This window comes from Pristiophorus japonicus, chromosome 9 (genome assembly GCF_044704955.1).
Source record: "Pristiophorus japonicus isolate sPriJap1 chromosome 9, sPriJap1.hap1, whole genome shotgun sequence".
Classification (NCBI taxonomy): domain Eukaryota; kingdom Metazoa; phylum Chordata; class Chondrichthyes; family Pristiophoridae; genus Pristiophorus; species Pristiophorus japonicus.
Genome location: NC_091985.1, coordinates 93,124,326 through 93,142,416, shown reverse-complemented (window position 1 = coordinate 93,142,416; position 18,091 = coordinate 93,124,326). Strand labels below are relative to the sequence as shown.

The following is an 18,091-nucleotide window of genomic DNA, read 5'->3' as shown; positions in this document are numbered from 1 at the left end:
TTGGAAGAAGGGACTGAGTGTAACGTAGCCAAGTTTGCTGATGATACAGAAATGGGAGGAAAAGCAATGTGTGAGGAGGACACAAAAAATCTGCAAAAGGACATATTCAGGCTAAGTGAGTGGGCAAAAATTTGGCAGATGGAGTATGATGTTGGAAAGTGTGAGGTCATGCACTTTGGCAGAAAAAAAATCAAAGAGCAAGTTATTATTTAAATGGAGAAAGATTGCAAAGTGTTGCAGCACAGCAGGACCTGAGGGTACTTGTGCATGAAACACAAAAGGATAGAATGTAGGTACAGCAAGTGATCAGGAAGGCCAATGGAATCTTGGCCTTTATTGCAAAGGAGATGGAGTATAAAAGCAGGTAAGTCTTGCTACAGCTATACAGCGTATTGGTGAGGCCACACCTGGAATACTGCATGCAGTTTTGGTTTCCATATTTAGGAAAGGATATACTTGGCTTTGGAGGCAGTTCAGAGAAGGTACACTAGGTTGATTCCGGAGATGAGGGGATTGACTTATGAGGAAAGGTTGAATAGGTTGGGCCTCTACTCATTGGAATTCAGAAGAATGAGAGGTGATCTTATCGAAACGCATAAGATTATGAGGGGGCTTGACAAGATGGATGCAGAGAGGATGTTTCCACTGATGGGGGAGACTTGAACTAGAGGGCATGATCTTAGAATAGGGGGTTGCCCATTTAAAACTGAGATGAGGAGAAATTTCTTCTCTCAGAGGGCTGTAAATCTGTGGAATTCGCTGCCTCAGAGAGCTGTGGAAGCTGGGACATTGAATAAATTTAAGCCAGAAATAGACAGTTTCTTAAATGATATGGGGATAAGGGGTTATGGGGAATGGCAGAGAAGTGGAGCTGAATCCATGATCAGATCAGCCATGATCTTATTGAATGGCGGAGCAGGCTCGAGGGGCCGTATGGCCTACTCCTGTTCCTATTTCTTATGTTCTTATGACTTCGCACTTTTCTGCATTAAATTTCATCCATGTGTCCGCCAAATTCACGAGGTAGTTTATGTCTTCTTGAAGTCTATCACTATCCTCCTCACTGTTCATTATACTTCTAAGTTTTGTGTCATCTGCAAATTTTGAAATTGTGCCCTGCACACCCAAGTCCAAGTCATTAATATATATCAAGAAAAGCAGTGGTCCTAGTTCCGGCCCTTGAGGAACACTACTGTGTACCATCCTGTCTTAAAAACAACCGTTAACCACTGTTTCCTGTCACTTAGCCAATTTCGTATCCATGCTATCACTGTCCCATTTATTCCATGGGCTTCAACTTTGCTGGCAAGCCTATTACGTGGCACTTTATCAAACGCTTTTTGGAAGTCCATGTACACCACATCAATCGCACTGTCTTTATCAACCCTCTCTGTTACCTCATTAAAAAACTTGATCAAGTTATTTAAACACGATTTGCCTTTAACAAATCTGTGCTGGCTTTCCTTAATTAATCCACACTTGTCGAAGTGACTGTTAACTTTATCCCCGATTATCATTTCTGTAAGCTTCCTCACTATCGATGTTAAACTGACTGACCTATAGTTGCTGGGTTTATCCTTACACCCTTTTTTGGACAAGATGTTCTCCAGTCCTCCGGCACCACCTCCATAACTAAGGAGGATTGGAAGATTATGGCTAGCACCGCCACGATTTCCTCAACTTCCCTCAGCATCCTACAATGCATCCCATCTGGTCCTGGTGAATTATCTACTTTTTCCAAGTACAGCTAGCCTTTCATGTACCTATTCTTTTATCAATTTTTATCCTATTAAGTGCCTCCAGTACCTCTTCCTTTACTATGACTATGGCAGCATCCTCTTCCTTGGTAAAGACAGATAAAAAGTGCTCGCTCAGCCATGCCCTCTGCCTCCTTGCATAGGTCTCCTTTTTGGTCCCTAATCGGCCCCACCTCACCTCTTATTACCCTTTTACTATTTATATGCCTATAGAAGATTTTTGGATTACCTTTTATGTTGGTTGCCATTCTATTTTCATACCCTCTCTTATTTTCTTTTTCATTTCTCCTTTGACCTTTCTATATTTGGCCTGATTCTCAGATGTATTTGCAACCTGACATCTGTGATACGTGCTCTTTTTCTGCTTCATCATATTCTCTATCTGTTTTGTCATGCAGGGAGTCCTGCCTTTTGTTGCCCTGGCCTACTCCCTTGTAGGAATGTACCTCAACTGTGCCTGAACTATTTCCTCTTTAAAGGCAGCCCTTTGTTCCATTACAGTTTTGCCTGCCAATCTTTGATTTCAGTTTACCCGGGCCAGATCCATTCTCATCAGACTGAAATTGGCCTTCCCCCCAGTTAAACATTTTTACTGTAGATTGCTCCATGTCCTTTTCCATAGCCAATTTAAACCTTATGATACTATCATCACTATTCCCTAAACGTTCCCCTACTGACACTTGCTCCACTTGACCTACCACATTCCCCAGAAGCAAATCCAGCAATGCCTCCTCCTTCGTCGGGCCAGAAACATACTGATCAAGAAAGTTCTCCCGAACACACTTCAGAAGTTCTTCCCCCTTCTCTGCCCTTAACGCTATTACAATCCCAGTCTATATTATTACTATTCTATATTTCTTGCACCTCTCTGTAATTTCTCTACAAATGTGTTCCTCCATATCTTTCCCACTACTTGGTGGTCTACAGAATACACCTAGGGAGCCGAAATTGCCCCCCGACCAAAAAATAGGCATACTCACCGATTCAGGAGGTTTTTCTCCGCCCCAATCTATGGGGTGGAAATTGGACCGATAATCACCTCTTTGTTTTCTATTTCCGGTCAGGGCGGAGTTGAGGGGTGGAAGTGCCATTGGAGTGGGACGGCTGACGCTATGAGTCAGCGCGACGCGCAACGTCCCTCTTTTTCAGTTAAAGAGGAGGGCCACTGCGAACTCTGCATTTAGGTTACTAAGGCCCACTGGGCCACCAGGGAGGGTTTCGTCTGGGCCAGCGGTCTGGTACCCAAGTTATTTCTTAACTCTAGCCATAAGGATTCCGTCCTTAACCTCTCCAGGACATCCTCCCTCTCCAGCACTGTAATATTCTCTTTAACCAATACTGCCACACCACCTCCTATCTTTCCTTCCCTATCTTTCCTGAACACCTTATAACCAGGAATATTTATTACTCAATCTTTCCCTTTTTGAGCCAGGTCTCAGTTATTGCCACAACATCATATTCCCATGTGGCTATTTATGCCTGCAGCTCACTTACCTTGTTTACTACGCTTCATGCGTTCATATACATACACTGCAAACCCATCATAGACCATCCTGTATTCTCTCTAAGTTTGACCCCACCTAATACCTTATTATTTCTTACTTTAGTGCTCTCTGCCTCTCCCAATCCTTTGAGCACTATTTCCCCTGTATAATGTTACATCCTGGTGCCCATCCACCTGCCAAATTCGTTTAAACCCTCCCCAACAGCACTAGCATACCTCCGCAAGGTTTTTAGCTCTGGCCCTGTTGAGGTGCAACCTGTCTGGCCTGTACAGGTCCCACCTCCCCCAGAACTGGTCCCAATGCCCCAGGAATCTAAAGCTCTCCCTCCTGCATCATCTTTCCAACCATGCATTCATCTGCTTTATCCTCCTATTTCTATACTCACTCGCATGTGGCACCGGGAATAATCTGGAGATTACAACCTTTGAGGTCATGCTCTTTAATCTCTTTCCTAGTTCCCTATGATCTGACTGCAGGACCTCATTCTTTTTCTACCTACGTCATTGGTACCAATATGGACCATGAGCTCTGGCTGTTCACCCTCCCCCCTCAGAATGTTCTGCAGCCGCTCAGAGACATCCTTAACCCTTTGTTGCAACCCCTCTATCCTTCCTTATGTACGGACGCCAAAACTGTACACAGTACTCCAGTGTGGTCTCACCAAAGCCCTGTACATTTGCAGCAAGACTTCCTTACTCTTGTACTGTAATCCTTGTAATAAAGGGCAGAATACCATTTGCCTTCCTAATTGCTTGCTGTACCTGCAAGTTAACTTTCTGTTTTTTGTGTACAAATCCCTCCGATCACCAACATTTAATAATTATTTTGTTTTTCTATTCTTGCTACCAAAGTGAATAACCTTACATTTTCCCACATTATACTGTACTCCATCTGCCACCTTCTAACCCACTCACTTAATCTGTCTATAATTCCTTGGCAGACGCTTGGGCTCCGAACTTTCCTCTAGGCCTCCCGCTGGCCGGGGGGGGAGACAACTGCTGGGAACCGCCCGCTGATGTCTACTAGCACGCAAGGCGCGTAAGTGGTAAGTGTCCTCCTGTCTGCCAAGCTGCCCTGGGCGGGAGTTGGCGGCAACAGGGGGAAGGACCACTGCATGGAGGCAGGTCTAACCTCAATGGTAAGTATGAAGACCTGCAAAAAAAAGTTAGTAAACTTCTTTTTTTTTTTAACAGCGATTCAGGTGGATGGGGTCCCCTGAAGTTTTTCCAGTGGATTTTTTTTGTGCAAATTTTTATTTTTATGTGTTTCCTCCTCCCTGAGCCCGACTCAATCCTCGGCGGCACTTTGACGAGGATTGCATTTGCCGCCGAGATTGGGATCTCCCACCCGCTGCCACCCACATTCAGGGCGTAAGTCGTTTTTTTGCCACTAGGCGATCTTTGCAGGTCTTTTTGAGGAATGTCCCTGCCAAAGTACCGTCAGATATCTCAGTGTCCTTTGGGCGGCACTTGGGTGGGCTTTGGCTTTGACCAAGTTTGGGCCCTTGGTGTCCCCCTCACAGCTTACTATTCCATCTAGCTTTGTATCACCAACAAACTTGGATACATTACACTCGGTCCCTTCATCTAAGTCATTAATATAGACTGTAAATAGCTGAGGCCCCAGCACTGATCCTTGCGGCACCACACTTGTAACAGCCTGCCGACCTAAAAATGACCCATTTATTCCTACTCTCTGTTTCTGTCCGTTAATCAATCTTCTATCCATGCTAATATATAACCCTCAACCCTATGAGCCATTAACTTGTGTAACAACCTTTCGTGCGGCACCTTATTGAATGCTTTTTGAAAATCCAAATATACTACATCTACTTGTTCCCATTTATCTACCCTGCTAGTTACATCCTCAAAAAACTCTACTAAATTTGTCAAACACGATTTCTCTTTCATAAAACCATGTTGACTCTGCCTAATCATATTATGATTTTCTAAGTGCCCTGTTATCACTTCCTTGATAATGGATTCCAGCATTTTTCCAATGACCAATAGCTAACTTGCTTGCAGTTCCCTGTTTTGTATCTCCCTCCTTTCTTGAATAGCAGTGTTACATTTGCTACCTTCCAATCCACTGAGTCCGTTCCCGAATCTAGGGAATTTTGGAAAATCACAACCAATGCATCCACTATCTCTTTTACAACCCTAGAATGCAGGCCATCAGGAACCGTCCAGGCAGCGGGCGATCAAGGGGGTCGTTCAGCCCGACTGCCTGCCTCTCTTCCGCAGTTACATCCAAACCAGGGTGTCCCTGGAGATGGAGCACGTGGTGTTCACCGGTACGCTCGCAACCTTCCACGAGAGGTGGGCGCCAGAGGGATTGGAGTGCATCATCACCCCTGGCAACCAAATTTTAATTTGATCCAGTAGACTGTCCAAAGCTTAATTTGTTTAATTGTGTCGGTTTTAGTGCCCCCCCCCTTAACCAGGGGGCACTTGATTTACAGGTGCAACTTAAAATAGTTGTAGGCCATCAGGTCCAGGGGATTTGGCAGTTTTTAGTCCCATTAATTTGTCCAGTACTTTTTCTTTATTATTAATTACTTTTAAGTTCTTCACTCTCATTAGACACTTGGTTACCCACTATTTTTGGTATGTTTTTTGTGTCTTCTACTGTGAAGACAGCTACTAAATATTTTTCTTATTCCCCATTATAATTTCTCCTGTCTCAGTCTCTAAGGGACCAATGTTTACTTTTGCTATTCTCTTCCTTTTCACATTCTTTAGAAGCTCTTACAATCTGTTTTTATATTTCTTGTTAGTTTACTCTCACTAGTAATTATCTTATATTTATGATCTAGTTTTGGTCTCCTCCATAAGTGGAGGCATTCTCACTAAGTCCACCCCACCAAATCTAATCCAAAATACCTCAAGTAACTCAATTCTCAGCCCTCTCTTTGCTAGAGAAAAGAGCCCCAACCAGTTCAGTCACAGCAATGTGGATGCTCAATCATTGAGCAAACTCCATTATAAATGTGGACATAGGAATTTAAATGGGGAACAGTTGACAGAAATGGTACAAGAAATGTCACAACTGGAAGCTGAATTCTGCAAACATGAGGTGCAAACAGCTAGATGCGTCTGAAACTAGCAGTGACATTAAATATTGGTTACTGCAGCAGTCAGTATTCAGCTCAAATACACAAGCCACTGCACAGAAGATCCACAGTTTTCACATTCAGTTGAAGAGATGGGACATTGTTCCTATATAAACTCATTAAGAATAGACGTTCTTCAACTAGAAATATTTAGCACAACAGCTTGCTTTGTCCTACGAATTGTCAATTAAATTGAGCTGTGGTTTACAGCGAGGTGACAAGTGGGTTGTATCACGACATAGCTGATCAAACCACTTTCTATATTCATTAAATGATCAGTTAATGAACAGAACTGGTTTGATCAGTTAATCAGTCTGGCTGGATAAACTCCAGCAATGTAGGAACAATGTGCTAATACATTATCCTTTAGCTATTAGCAATTATAACCAGTCTGATAACCACATTGTTTTATATAGATGCTTTACCTTAGCTATTTCAGTAATGTTAATAAATGATTAGTATACTATAACACCAATGCAATGTAACACATTTACTTACTTTAGCACTTCTCTCAATATCCTAAGTTCCTGTTGCTCCAGTTCACTGATCTTGTCCTCTCCACCTGTCAAACATTCAGGTAGAACTCCTGCCAAGGAAAGAAACACAATTTTTTGTATAGTCAATTTGTAAACGCCCAACATTTCCTTATTATGGACCAATCTGCCACTAGGATTTCAAGTCTTTTAACAAAAAGTTTCATATGTTAACTACAACAGTTCTACAATAAAAATAGTCTATCCATAATGGAAAATTAATTATAGAAATTTATCACAGCAAAATATTTTGATGAATGGAAACGGGAATTGCCTAGTTATTATTTCATCATAAGAAAGGTCATTTGGCAGATAACATCTGATCTATGAAAAGCTCTTGTATGATTATTGTATCATAGATTTTCTTTTTGCATCACCTGCTGATTCTACACTTTAAGGAGTGATGCGTTCTTTCCTCTGCCTTTCCCTATCCTCTCAGAGGCTGGAGAGGGGAGATCAGAGGCTGGGGGTGGAGGGGAAGGGAGATTGGAGGCTAGTGAGATCGGAGGCCGCGGGTGAGGTGGATGGGTGGGAGGGCGTAAAGGCTAGGGCCGGGGTGGGGTGGGGGGGGGGGGGGGTGAGATCAGAAAGGCCAAAGAGGGAGATCAGTTGTGGGGGAGTTCGGGAGGGCTGGGGGGAGATAGTAGGCCGCAGCCGGGGACCTCGGGGGAGGGATCGGAAACACAGGGGGAGGGAGAGGATCGGAAAGGCCTGTGGGAGATAGTGGCTTGGACGGGAGGGAAGGGGGGGGTTTGAATTATGGGGAGAGGTCTGATTGCATAGCAGTGGAGTTGGCATTGGTCGGAATGGTTTACAGCTAGGTTTGGTGGGCTGGGGATAAAGCACTCCTGCTCCTCCTGGCCCAAAGCAGTGCTAGATCTGGCAGCCCTCGCCTCCCTTTATCTGCCAGATTTCCTGAGGTCCGGGAAACTTGGCTGGCCAGTGTAAAATTAAAAATGGAGGTCAATTCTGAGGCTCGCAGTTTCATTAAAATATTTAAATGACCAACCCGCCTCCTGGGAGCAGGTTGGTTGCCCTCTTGCGTCCGCCTCTGTTAAAACAGGAAGTGGGCAGATTGGGCTCAGATTTGAGATTTTTTAAGCAGTTTAACATCCCACCCGACCAAAACCTACTCATTTTTGGAGGTTAAAATTCCCCCTCTGTCTCTGATGATACGATTCCAGTACCTTCCCCACAATTGATGTTAACTGACAGGCCTATAGTTATGTGGTTTCTCTCTGCCTCCCTTCTTAAATAATGTAATGACATTTCCAATTTTACAATCCACAAGCACAATTCCTGAATCTAAAGAGCTTTGGAAAATTATAATCAATGCATCTGCAATTTCTTCACCTATTTCTCAAATCTGAGCCCAATCTGTCCACTTCCTGTTTTAACAGAGGCGTAACGCGAGAGGGCAACCAACCTGCTCACAGGAGGCGGGTTGGTCATTTAAGTATTTTAATGAGACTGCGAGCCTCAGAATTGACCTCCATTTTTAATTTTTTTTGGAGTTTAAAAAACCTTTAAGTTCTAAGTTTATTTTGGCTAAATTAGTTCTTAAGTCTATTAAACAGAGGCATGGCAAGGCAGTTCAGTCCCATGAAATGCACATCTTATGCCAAGTGGGAAGCCCTGGATGCCTCTTGTGGCCTGGATGACCACATGTGCAGGAACTGTCGCCAGTAATGGCAGCTCGAGATCCGTGTTTCGGAGCTTGAGCGGCAGCAGGAGTCATTGCAGTACATTCACGAGGCTGAGAACTTCGTGGAAAGCACGTTTCTGGAGGTGGTCACCCGCAGGTTAAGAGTGCGCAGGCAGAGAGGGAATGGGTGGCCCTCAGACAGAAGGAGGACCAGGCAGGTAGTGCAGGAGTCTCCGAGTGCATCTCGCTCTCCAACTAGTATTCTGTTCTGAGTACTGAATGGTTCCTCTGGGGAGTGCAGCCAGAACCAACTCCACAGCACCACGGGTGGTTCAGCTGCACAAAGGGGTGAAGAAGAAGAAGAGCAATAGTGGCAGGGGATTCAATAGATAGGGAAGCAGACATGTGTTTCTGCAGCTGGAGATGTGACTCCAGGATATGTTGCCTCCCTGGTGCCAGGGTCAAGGATGTCACTGAGCGGCTGCAGGACATTCCGAGGGGGGGAGGGTGAACAGCAGAGGTCGTGGCCCATATCGGTATCAATGACATAGGTAGAAAAAGGGATGAGGTCCCTGCAGGTAGATTTTAGGAAGTTAGGGGAGAGATGAAAAAGCAGGACCTCAAAGGTAGTCTCCAAATTACTCCTGGTGCCACGTGCTAGTGAGTACAGAAATAGGAGGATAGAGCAGATGAATGCATGGCTGCAGAGATGATGCAGGAAGGAGGGCTTTAGATTCCTGAGGCATTGGGACCGTTTCTGAGGGAGGTTGACCTTTGCAAGCCGGACAGGTTGCACCTCAACAGAGCCGGGACCAATATCTTCCCAGGCGTGCTTGCTAGTGTTGTTGGGAAGGGTTTAAACTAGCTTGGCAGGGGGATGGGAACCTGAGAGTAGATTCAGAAGAGAGAGAAGCTTGGCTGGAGTTGGAAAGCAGAAATTTGGAAGGTAGAGGAAACAAAGGCTAGAAAATAGACAACAAGGGAGTTTGGCAGTGCTAAATGGTATATACTTCAATGCAAGGAGTCTAGGGAATATGGCTGATGAACAGAGCATAGATAGACACTTAGGAGTATGATATTATAGCTTTTACTGAGACAAAGGGTGATAGAAGGGCAAGTATGGCAGCTCAACATTCCTGGTTTCAGGGTTTTCAGACGGGATAGAGAGGGGGATAAAAAAGGAGGGGTGGGGTTGATTAAAGAAACAATTACAGCTGTGAGGAGGGAAGATATGTTAGAAGGATCATCAAATGAGGCCATATGGGTTGAATTGAAGAAGAAAGGGGGTGATCACACTACTGGGAGTGTACTATAGACCCCCAGTCAGAGGGAGCAAATATGTAGGAAAATTTCTGAGAAGTGCAAAAACTATACGGCTTAACTATAGTAGGGGATTTCAACTACCCTAATATTAACTGTGATAGAATTAGTGTGAAAGGTATAGAGGGTGCAGAATTCCTAAAATGCATTCAGGAGAACGTTTTTAGCCAGTATGAAGCAAGCTCAACAAGGGAGGGGGCGGTTCTGGACATAGTTTTTGGGAGTGAAGCTGGGATGGTGAAAGGGGTATCATGGGAGAGCATTCTGTTCCTAGTGATCATAATTCAGTTAGATTTAGGGTAGTTATGCAAAAGGACAAAGATAGACCAGGAATAAAAGTTCTCAATTGGGGGAAAGCCAATTTTACTAAGCGGAGATGTGATTTAGCCAAAGTGGACTGGAAACAGCTACTTGAAGGTAAATCACTGTCAGAGCAGTGGAAGGCATTCAAGGAGGAGATCTGGAGAGTACAAAGCAAGTATGTTCTCTTGAAGAAAAAGGGTGGGGCTAACAAATATAGAGCCCCCTGGATGTCAAGGGGCATACAGGGTAGGATAAAAAAAAACAGGGAGGCTTATGACAAATATCAAGGGATCAATACTGCAGAAACCCTAAAGGAGTATAGAAAGTGCAGGGGTGAAATTAAAAAGGAAATTAGGAAAGCAAAAAGAGAGCATGAAAACATTTTTGGCAAGTAAAATCAAGGAAAACCCAAAGATTAATGTATAAATACATTAAGAGCAAGAGGATAACTAAAGAAAGAGTAGGGCCTATTAGAGACAATAACGGTATAGGAAATATGTGATTGCTCTGGAGAGGGTACAGAGGAGATTTACAAAGATGTTGCTGGACTGGAGAATTTTAGCTATGAGGAAAGATTGGATAGGCTGGATTGTTTTCTTTGGAACCGAGGAGCTTGAGGGGAGACCTTATTGAGGTGTATAAAATTGAGGGGCCTAGATAGAGTGGATAGGAAGGACCTATTCAAAAGGGCCAACAACTAGGGGGCATAGATTTAAAGTAATTGGTAGGAGGTTTAGAGGGGATTTGAGGGGAAATGTTTTCACCCAGAGGGTGGTGGGGCTCTGGAACTCACTGCCTGATAGGGTGGTAAACGCAGAACCCCTCATCACATTTAAAAAGTACTTGGATGTGTACTTGAAGTGCCGTAACCTACAAGGCTACGGACCAAGAGCTGGAAAGTGGGATTTGGCTGGATAGCTCTTTGTCAGCCAGCATGGAAAGGATGGGCCGAAATGGCCTCCTTCTGTGCTTTAAATTTCTATGATTCTATGGTGTAATATGTGCAGATTTGGGCAACCATTATAAAAAGGACACTAGGATCACAGAGAGCATACAAGGTAGATACACCATGGTGATGCCAAGGAAGGGAAACTAGTAACGAAGAGAGACTAAGATACTGGAATTATTTTCACTGGAGCAAAGAAAGCTAAAAGAAAATCTAAGAGGTATTTTAAATTATGCCGGGCTCCAGTTGGGTGTACCACTGGTTGGGGAGTCAATGATAAGAGGTAATCAAAATAAGATTGTCACTAAGAAAGGACTCAAATGGTTTACCACAAGGGTGTTGTTGAGGGAGAGATTACTGCATTTTTTAAGAGATAAATATTTGAAGCAGAGGAAGATGCACAGCTGTGGGTAGATACACCAAGACAAGTGGGTTAATTTTGGATTACTCCAGCAAAAGGTCAGCAGACACAATGGGTTGAATGGCTTTCTTCTATACTGTAAACGTTTCCTATGAGTCTATTATGAAGCAACCTAAAAATTAAAGTGTTTGTTAAGTATTCCTCCTTTGAAATACGTCAATTTCCATTTAGAAAGATTTAAAATAGCTTTTGAGATATGTTTTGTTTTGCTTCCAGCTGTATCTAGTGTTCATGATAATTTCTCCACCTTAGAACTGAGATATTTTACAAGTGCAGTTCACAGGCACTTTTGCAGAAACGGTTTGTCCCCAATTTAGTTTACTTTTACTTTTATTTTTGGTATTTAACTTCTTGTTTTGTTCATAGAAAATATAGAAAATAGGTGCAGAAGTAGGCCATTCGGCCCTTCGAGCCTGCACCACATCTGTAATTCCATGGTAGCCATTGTATAAGTAAGTAACTTTCCATATCACTTAAGGTTCATAACATTTTACATCAGTGAGACACACCAATGGCCCCATAACCTGTCTACCTTGATACTATATGTCATCAATCTAAATTGGCTATCAATTACTGGTCCAATTCACTTGTAAACACATGTCATAAAGGATTTTTTTGTGCAGCATTATATTTGCACGTTCTTACTCCGAGTAATGATGAAGTAATTTTCTGGCATTTTCATGCACTATGCAGCATCTATCAGCTTGGAAAATGACAGTTTCTGACGGCAAATGATATTTTCTGGAAGAATTTATGCACATCTCTTATTTCATAGTAGTATTCCTGCTGTGAGGTAAACTAATTATTTCATAGGCAAATGCAGGTATTGATCTATTTGCTGAAGGCTCATCTTAGTTATCTACCAGAAGGCATTTAAAACTTCATCATTTGCATCAAATTCTGAACTAACACAAAGTAGAAGTCTGCTGGTTAACAGAATACACTAATTCTTACAAATTATACTGGTAGTGAAGAACGATAAATCAACTACAGTTCTTTTATCAAAGTAAACAACATGACAAAATGAAGCATACTACACATACATTTACTGATAGCACATCCAATTTATATCCCTTTTTAATCTCTTCTATTTCTTGAAAGAAAGAAGTTCTACGTATTCCATTTTGTATCTTTGTAGGAACTGTGGGCAATTGTTGGATCGGCATTACTTTCTAATCCCACTTTCAGAGTTTGAATCTAATATAGAATTTTGTTCAACGCATCCCTAACATTTAAATGTAATGTTTTAATATACTGTACAATAAAAATAAATAGCTATCCTACAGCTTTTCATAGAATCTTACAGCACAGGAAGCCATTCAGCCCATCATGCTTGTGCCAGCTGTTTAAAATAGCTATCCAATTAGCCCCACACCCCTGCTCTTTCCCCATAACCCTGTAACTTTTTTCCTTTTGACACAGATCAAAAATGGACACGATTTTGCATACTGAAGTTATGCAAAATAGATTTGCAACACTAGGTCCGTGCAGCAGAGCTGGTCTCCAGTCATCTTGGTTAATCCTTGCTACTGGACCAAGACCTAGCTCTGTCAAGCCCTTGTGGTGGCTAGTGTGCAACGACCACCACACGTTAAAAAAATCCACGCACAGGCATCATCCACCCTTCAAGATTTAGTTCGGGACCTGGAATTTTAGGTCCTTCATTGAAACACCTGTGAACTTCTTGACGTGGAAGCAAGTCATCCTCAATTCGAGGATGATGATGATGATGACAACAAAATGAATAATGGAAATTTTAAAGTTCTCTCAAGCAGACCTTGCTTACTCTATCATACAATGTTCAGTGACATATTGGTTCGGATTTTGCGGTCGGCGGAGTAATGAAGGATTACGCCGCCGACACCCGAACCGAATGCGCACTTACCTGCTGGGAACCCTCCTCTGAGAAGTTGCAGTCAGGCACTACGGAGTAGAGAGTAACGTAGTGGCCCACGGATTCCAGAGGCACACTGTGTGCGGAAGCGTACCTGGGATCACGTGGGCCAGTGCTCCAATCAGCAAACAGAAAGTCTCTCATTAATACTGTTAAAGATCACAGGGCTATTCACCATTTGAACTACAGTACTTCAAAAATATACTTAGATTTGTGATTTTGGGGTCTGGGGTGTTTCAAAAAAAAAAGTAAGGGATGCAATTTCTTAATTATCTTGTCAGGAGGTATCCCCTTACGCTGTGCAAACAGGTTTGCACTAGTCATACAATTTTCATACGTAATTGCTGGGCAATTAGCCCAACTCTGCACCAGCAATTAGGATTTCAATGTTGGTGCAAATCATCTTTCAAGTCGGAACTTGACAGATCGCAAGATCGGGATTTAGCACATGTGCAAATTGAAATCCTGAACTTGCTGTCCCTTTCAAAGGCGGTGTGACAGCGTTCTCTGAGAGTACACAGTCATACCGACTGCAGATTATGGCCCATTATCAGCTCTATATAATCCTACACAAATATTATCTATATCAGGACTTTAAAAAAGAGGCAAAATAAAGATCAAACTTGCAATTATATAGCGTTTTATGTCATGGTGTCGGCCATGGCTCAGTTGGTAGCACCCTTGCCTCTGAATCATGAAGGTTGTGGGTTCAAGTCCCACTCCAGAGACTTGAGCACAAAAATCTAGGCTGACATTCCAGTGCTGCAATGTTGGAGGTGCCATCTTTTGGATGAGACATTAAACCGAGGCCCTGTCTGCCCTCTCAGGTGGACGTAAAAGATCCCATGGCACTACTTCGAAGAAAAGCAGGAGATTATCCTAGCCAATATTTATCCCTCAATGACCATAACTAAAATAGATTGTCTGGTCATTATCATGTTGCTGTTTGTGGAAGCTTGCTGTGCGCAAATTGGGTGCCGCATTTCCTACATTACAACATTTAATACATGTCAAAAAGTACTTCATTGGCTTTGAAGTGCTTTGGGATGTCCAGTGGTCATGAAATGCAAGTCTGTTTCTTTTTTTTTATCCTTTGAATGTTCCAGAGCACCTTATAACCGATGGAAGCGGCCACTTATATAGACAAAAGCAATAGCCAATTTGCACATAGTATGGATCCAGAAATGAAGTAGCAAATTAATTAATGAAAGGATAATCTGTTTTTCTTGGCACTGGACCAAAGAGAGAAATGTTGGCCAAGATATTGGGAGAACATCCTGCTTTTTTGAGCGGTGCCATGAATCTTCTACATCTAGCTGAGCAAGCAGGCAGGGCCTCGGTTTAATGATGGTACTTCAAACATTGCAGCACTCCATTGGTATTGCACTAAGGCTTCAGCCTAGACTATGTGCCCGCAATCTTTTGACTCAAAGGCAAGAGCACTACCAAATGAGCAACGCTGACACTTTACAGGGAAAATGCCCTGTAAATTGCCTGAAATGTGTTCGCAAAATGGAGTTTCAACTCAAAGTTATCCACATAATATGGAGTCAGTAATTAAACTGAATACTGAGAAATAGCTTGGAAAACGTAGAATTACATAGAATTTACAGCACAGAAACACTTCATTCGGGCCAACTGGTCTATAATCAGTATTTATTCTCCACACAAGCTTCCTCCCACCCTAAATCATCTAACCTAATCAGCGTAAACTTCTATTCCTTTCGCCCTCATGTACTTATCTAGCTTCCCTTAAATGCATCTATGCTATTCGCCTCAACCACTCCATGTGGTACCAAGTTCCATATTCTAACCACTCTCTGGGTAAAGAAGTTTCTCCTGAATTCCTTATTGGATTTATTAGGGTTAGATGAAGAGAGGTGGGGGAGGCTCACCTGGAGCATAAACATGGGCAAGGACCAGTTCTGCTGAAAGGCCTGTTTCAGTTCTGTAATTAGTGACTATCTTATATTTATGACCCCTAGTTTTAGATTCCACACAAGCATTTTCTCTACATCTATCCTATCAAACCATAATTTTAAAGACCTCTATTACATCACCACTTAGTCTTCTCTTTTCTAAAGAAAAAAGCCCCAGCCTGTTCATGCTTTCCCAGTAAGTATAACCTCTCAGTTCTGGTATCATCCTTGTAAATCTTTTTTGCACCATCTCCAGTTCCTCTATATCGTTTTTGTAATATGGAGACTAAAACTGTGCACAGTACTCTAAATGTGGCCTAACCAAGGTTCTACACAAGTTTAATCAAAACTAATTAAAACCATGATGAAATTTGTTGGAACAGAACATTCCTTACAAATGATAAAACAGCCAACATTAAGGATTGAAGTCAGGAATAGATTGTTAGTGGGCCATGCCTTATCTGGTCTTGTGTAGGACCCTTTGTTAAAGAAAAGATCAAGGAGTAAGGGGAGTGAAAAATGTTTTTTGGAATGTCTAGGTATCCATGCCTCATTAACAGTGACAACTTGCAGAATCTTTATGTGATTGTTAGACGTGATTGACACCAAAAGAGGTGAATCCTTCGGACATGTGACATCCAGATTGGTCAACTGCATGGAAAGGGTTTTTCTTTGAATTTAGGGTTTATAAGAAGGGTGCTTGGCAAACCTCTCAGTAGATTCAAAGTCTTAGATGTAATTTATTTTTGTTAGCTAGAAGAATGTTCTCTTTGTCTTCTCCTTCTCTGTAGTAACCTTTAACTAGCAGATGTAGAAAGGTACCATTAACAAGTACAAAGTGTATTCAGGACAGAGAGTAGGGGGTTATAAAAGTGAGATTGTACAGCTATGACAGCCAGTTATGGGCAGAGATAACATAACTGTACAAGTTGTCCGATATCAAGGAAGGTGAAAGTTAAGCCAGCTAACTCAGATACAGTCACTCATGTGTACGGTGGACTCAGCTAGAACAGAGGATCCATGTGGAACAGATAACCAATGGGGTTCATCAACTTTGAAGACTTTTGGGGGTAGAAATTCAGCTGCTTGGTGCATCCCGTTAGCACTTAACAGGATGCTAAAGGGTTAGCGACCGTGCGTGGTGAATGCAGCGATGCCCACAAACTTCACTAACTCTAACCGCCTGGGCCTCTAGCGCCTCGCAGATCGTGATGTCATAAAGTGTGCAGGGCCCGTTACCGCCCAGAATGCGAAATTGACTCCCGCCCCCTGCTGTATCGCCGGGCGTCAACAACGGCAGGAAGAGGAGGCGATGTCACCTTGGCTGGCCAACCTTTATTATTTGCACCAGTCTGGTGCCTGCTCAAACGTTTTGATGTTCTAATGCTGCAAGATGTCAAAGCCCTCCACTTTGTGAGTGTTTGGGGCTGTAACGGCAGTCGCGCAGGTCGCTTTGCAACACAGAACAGCCGACAAGTAGGTTGTGCACCATCACTGGCCCTTCCTTTTAAGCGAGGGAAGCAGTCTCCGATGCCATTAGCAATGTGCTGCAAATTGTTCAGCGCTCTGCCGCTACCGCCCCGCTCTCGAACTTCAGTGCCCTAAGAGAAGTGGTTAGCGCTTCATTTAGCACTCCACTTCTCTCTTGGAGCAGTAAAGCTGAATTTCCCGGAAGGAGAGAATCATTAGCGCCTGGCACTATGTTTTCTACTTTTCAAAGTTAACGCCCCATTGAATTTCTAGCCCTAATTAGTCTTAAGTTCTTTTCTGTAAGTTAGTTAATAGTCGAATAATTAGAGGCATGGCAGGGCACCTCAGTCCCGTGGAATGCACATCCTGTGCTATGTGGGAACTCCAGGACACTTGGAAAACCATATGTGCAGGAAGTGTTGTCGGCTGAAGGGACTTGAGCTCTGGGTTTCGGAGCTTAAGCAGCAGCTGGTGTCACTGAGTTGCATCCATGTGACTGAGAGCTACGTGGTTAGCATGTTTCAGGAGGTGGTCACCCCACAGCGTAAGAATGTGCAGGCAGAGAGGGAATGGCTGTCAGTCAGACAGACAATGAGGGCCAGGCAGGTAGTGCAGCCGTCCCCTGGGTGCATCTCACTCTCTAACCAGTATTCAGCACTGAATACTGGTGTGGGGAATGGTTCCTCTGGGGAATATAGCAATAGCCAAGTCCACGGCACCACAGGTGGCTCAGCTGTATGGGGGTGGAGGCAGGAGGAAGATCGGGAAAGCAATAGTGGTAGGCGATTCAATAGTTAGGGGAACAGATCAGCGTTTCTGCGGCCACAAACGTGATTCTAGGATGGTATGTTGCCTCCCTGGTGCCAGGGTCAAGGATGTCACTGAGCGGCTGCAGAACATTCTGAGGGGGGGTGGGTAAACAGCCAAAAGTCGTGGTTCATATCAGTATCAACAATATAAGTAGAAAGAGGGATGGGACTTGCAGGCAGAGTTTAGGGAGCTAGGAAAGAGATTAAAAAGCAGGACCTCAAAGGTAGTAATCTCCAGATTGCTCCTGATGCCACGAGCTACTGAGAATAGAAATAGGAGGATAGAGCAGATGGATGCGTGGCTGGAGAGATGGTGCAGGAGGGCTTTAGATTCCTGGGACATTGGGACTGGTTCTGCGGGAGGTGAGACCTGTACAGACCGGATGGGTTGCACCTCAACAGAGCCGGGACCAATATCCTCATGGTGTGCCGGGGGGGGGGGCGGGATTTGCTTGTG

General features: G+C 43.4%; 1 protein-coding gene across 2 annotated transcripts in view; it reads right to left on the bottom strand.

Moving 5' to 3' along the window:
• The window catches only part of cfap36 (cilia and flagella associated protein 36), a 191,613-nt gene that overhangs the window by 61,100 nt on the left and 112,422 nt on the right, over positions 1-18,091 (bottom strand). For both annotated transcript variants that reach the window (XM_070889594.1, XM_070889595.1), the window contains exon 5: positions 6,873-6,960. In XM_070889594.1, coding sequence (XP_070745695.1) covers positions 6,873-6,960 — 88 coding nt within the window. The remainder of the gene's footprint in view (positions 1-6,872; positions 6,961-18,091) is intronic.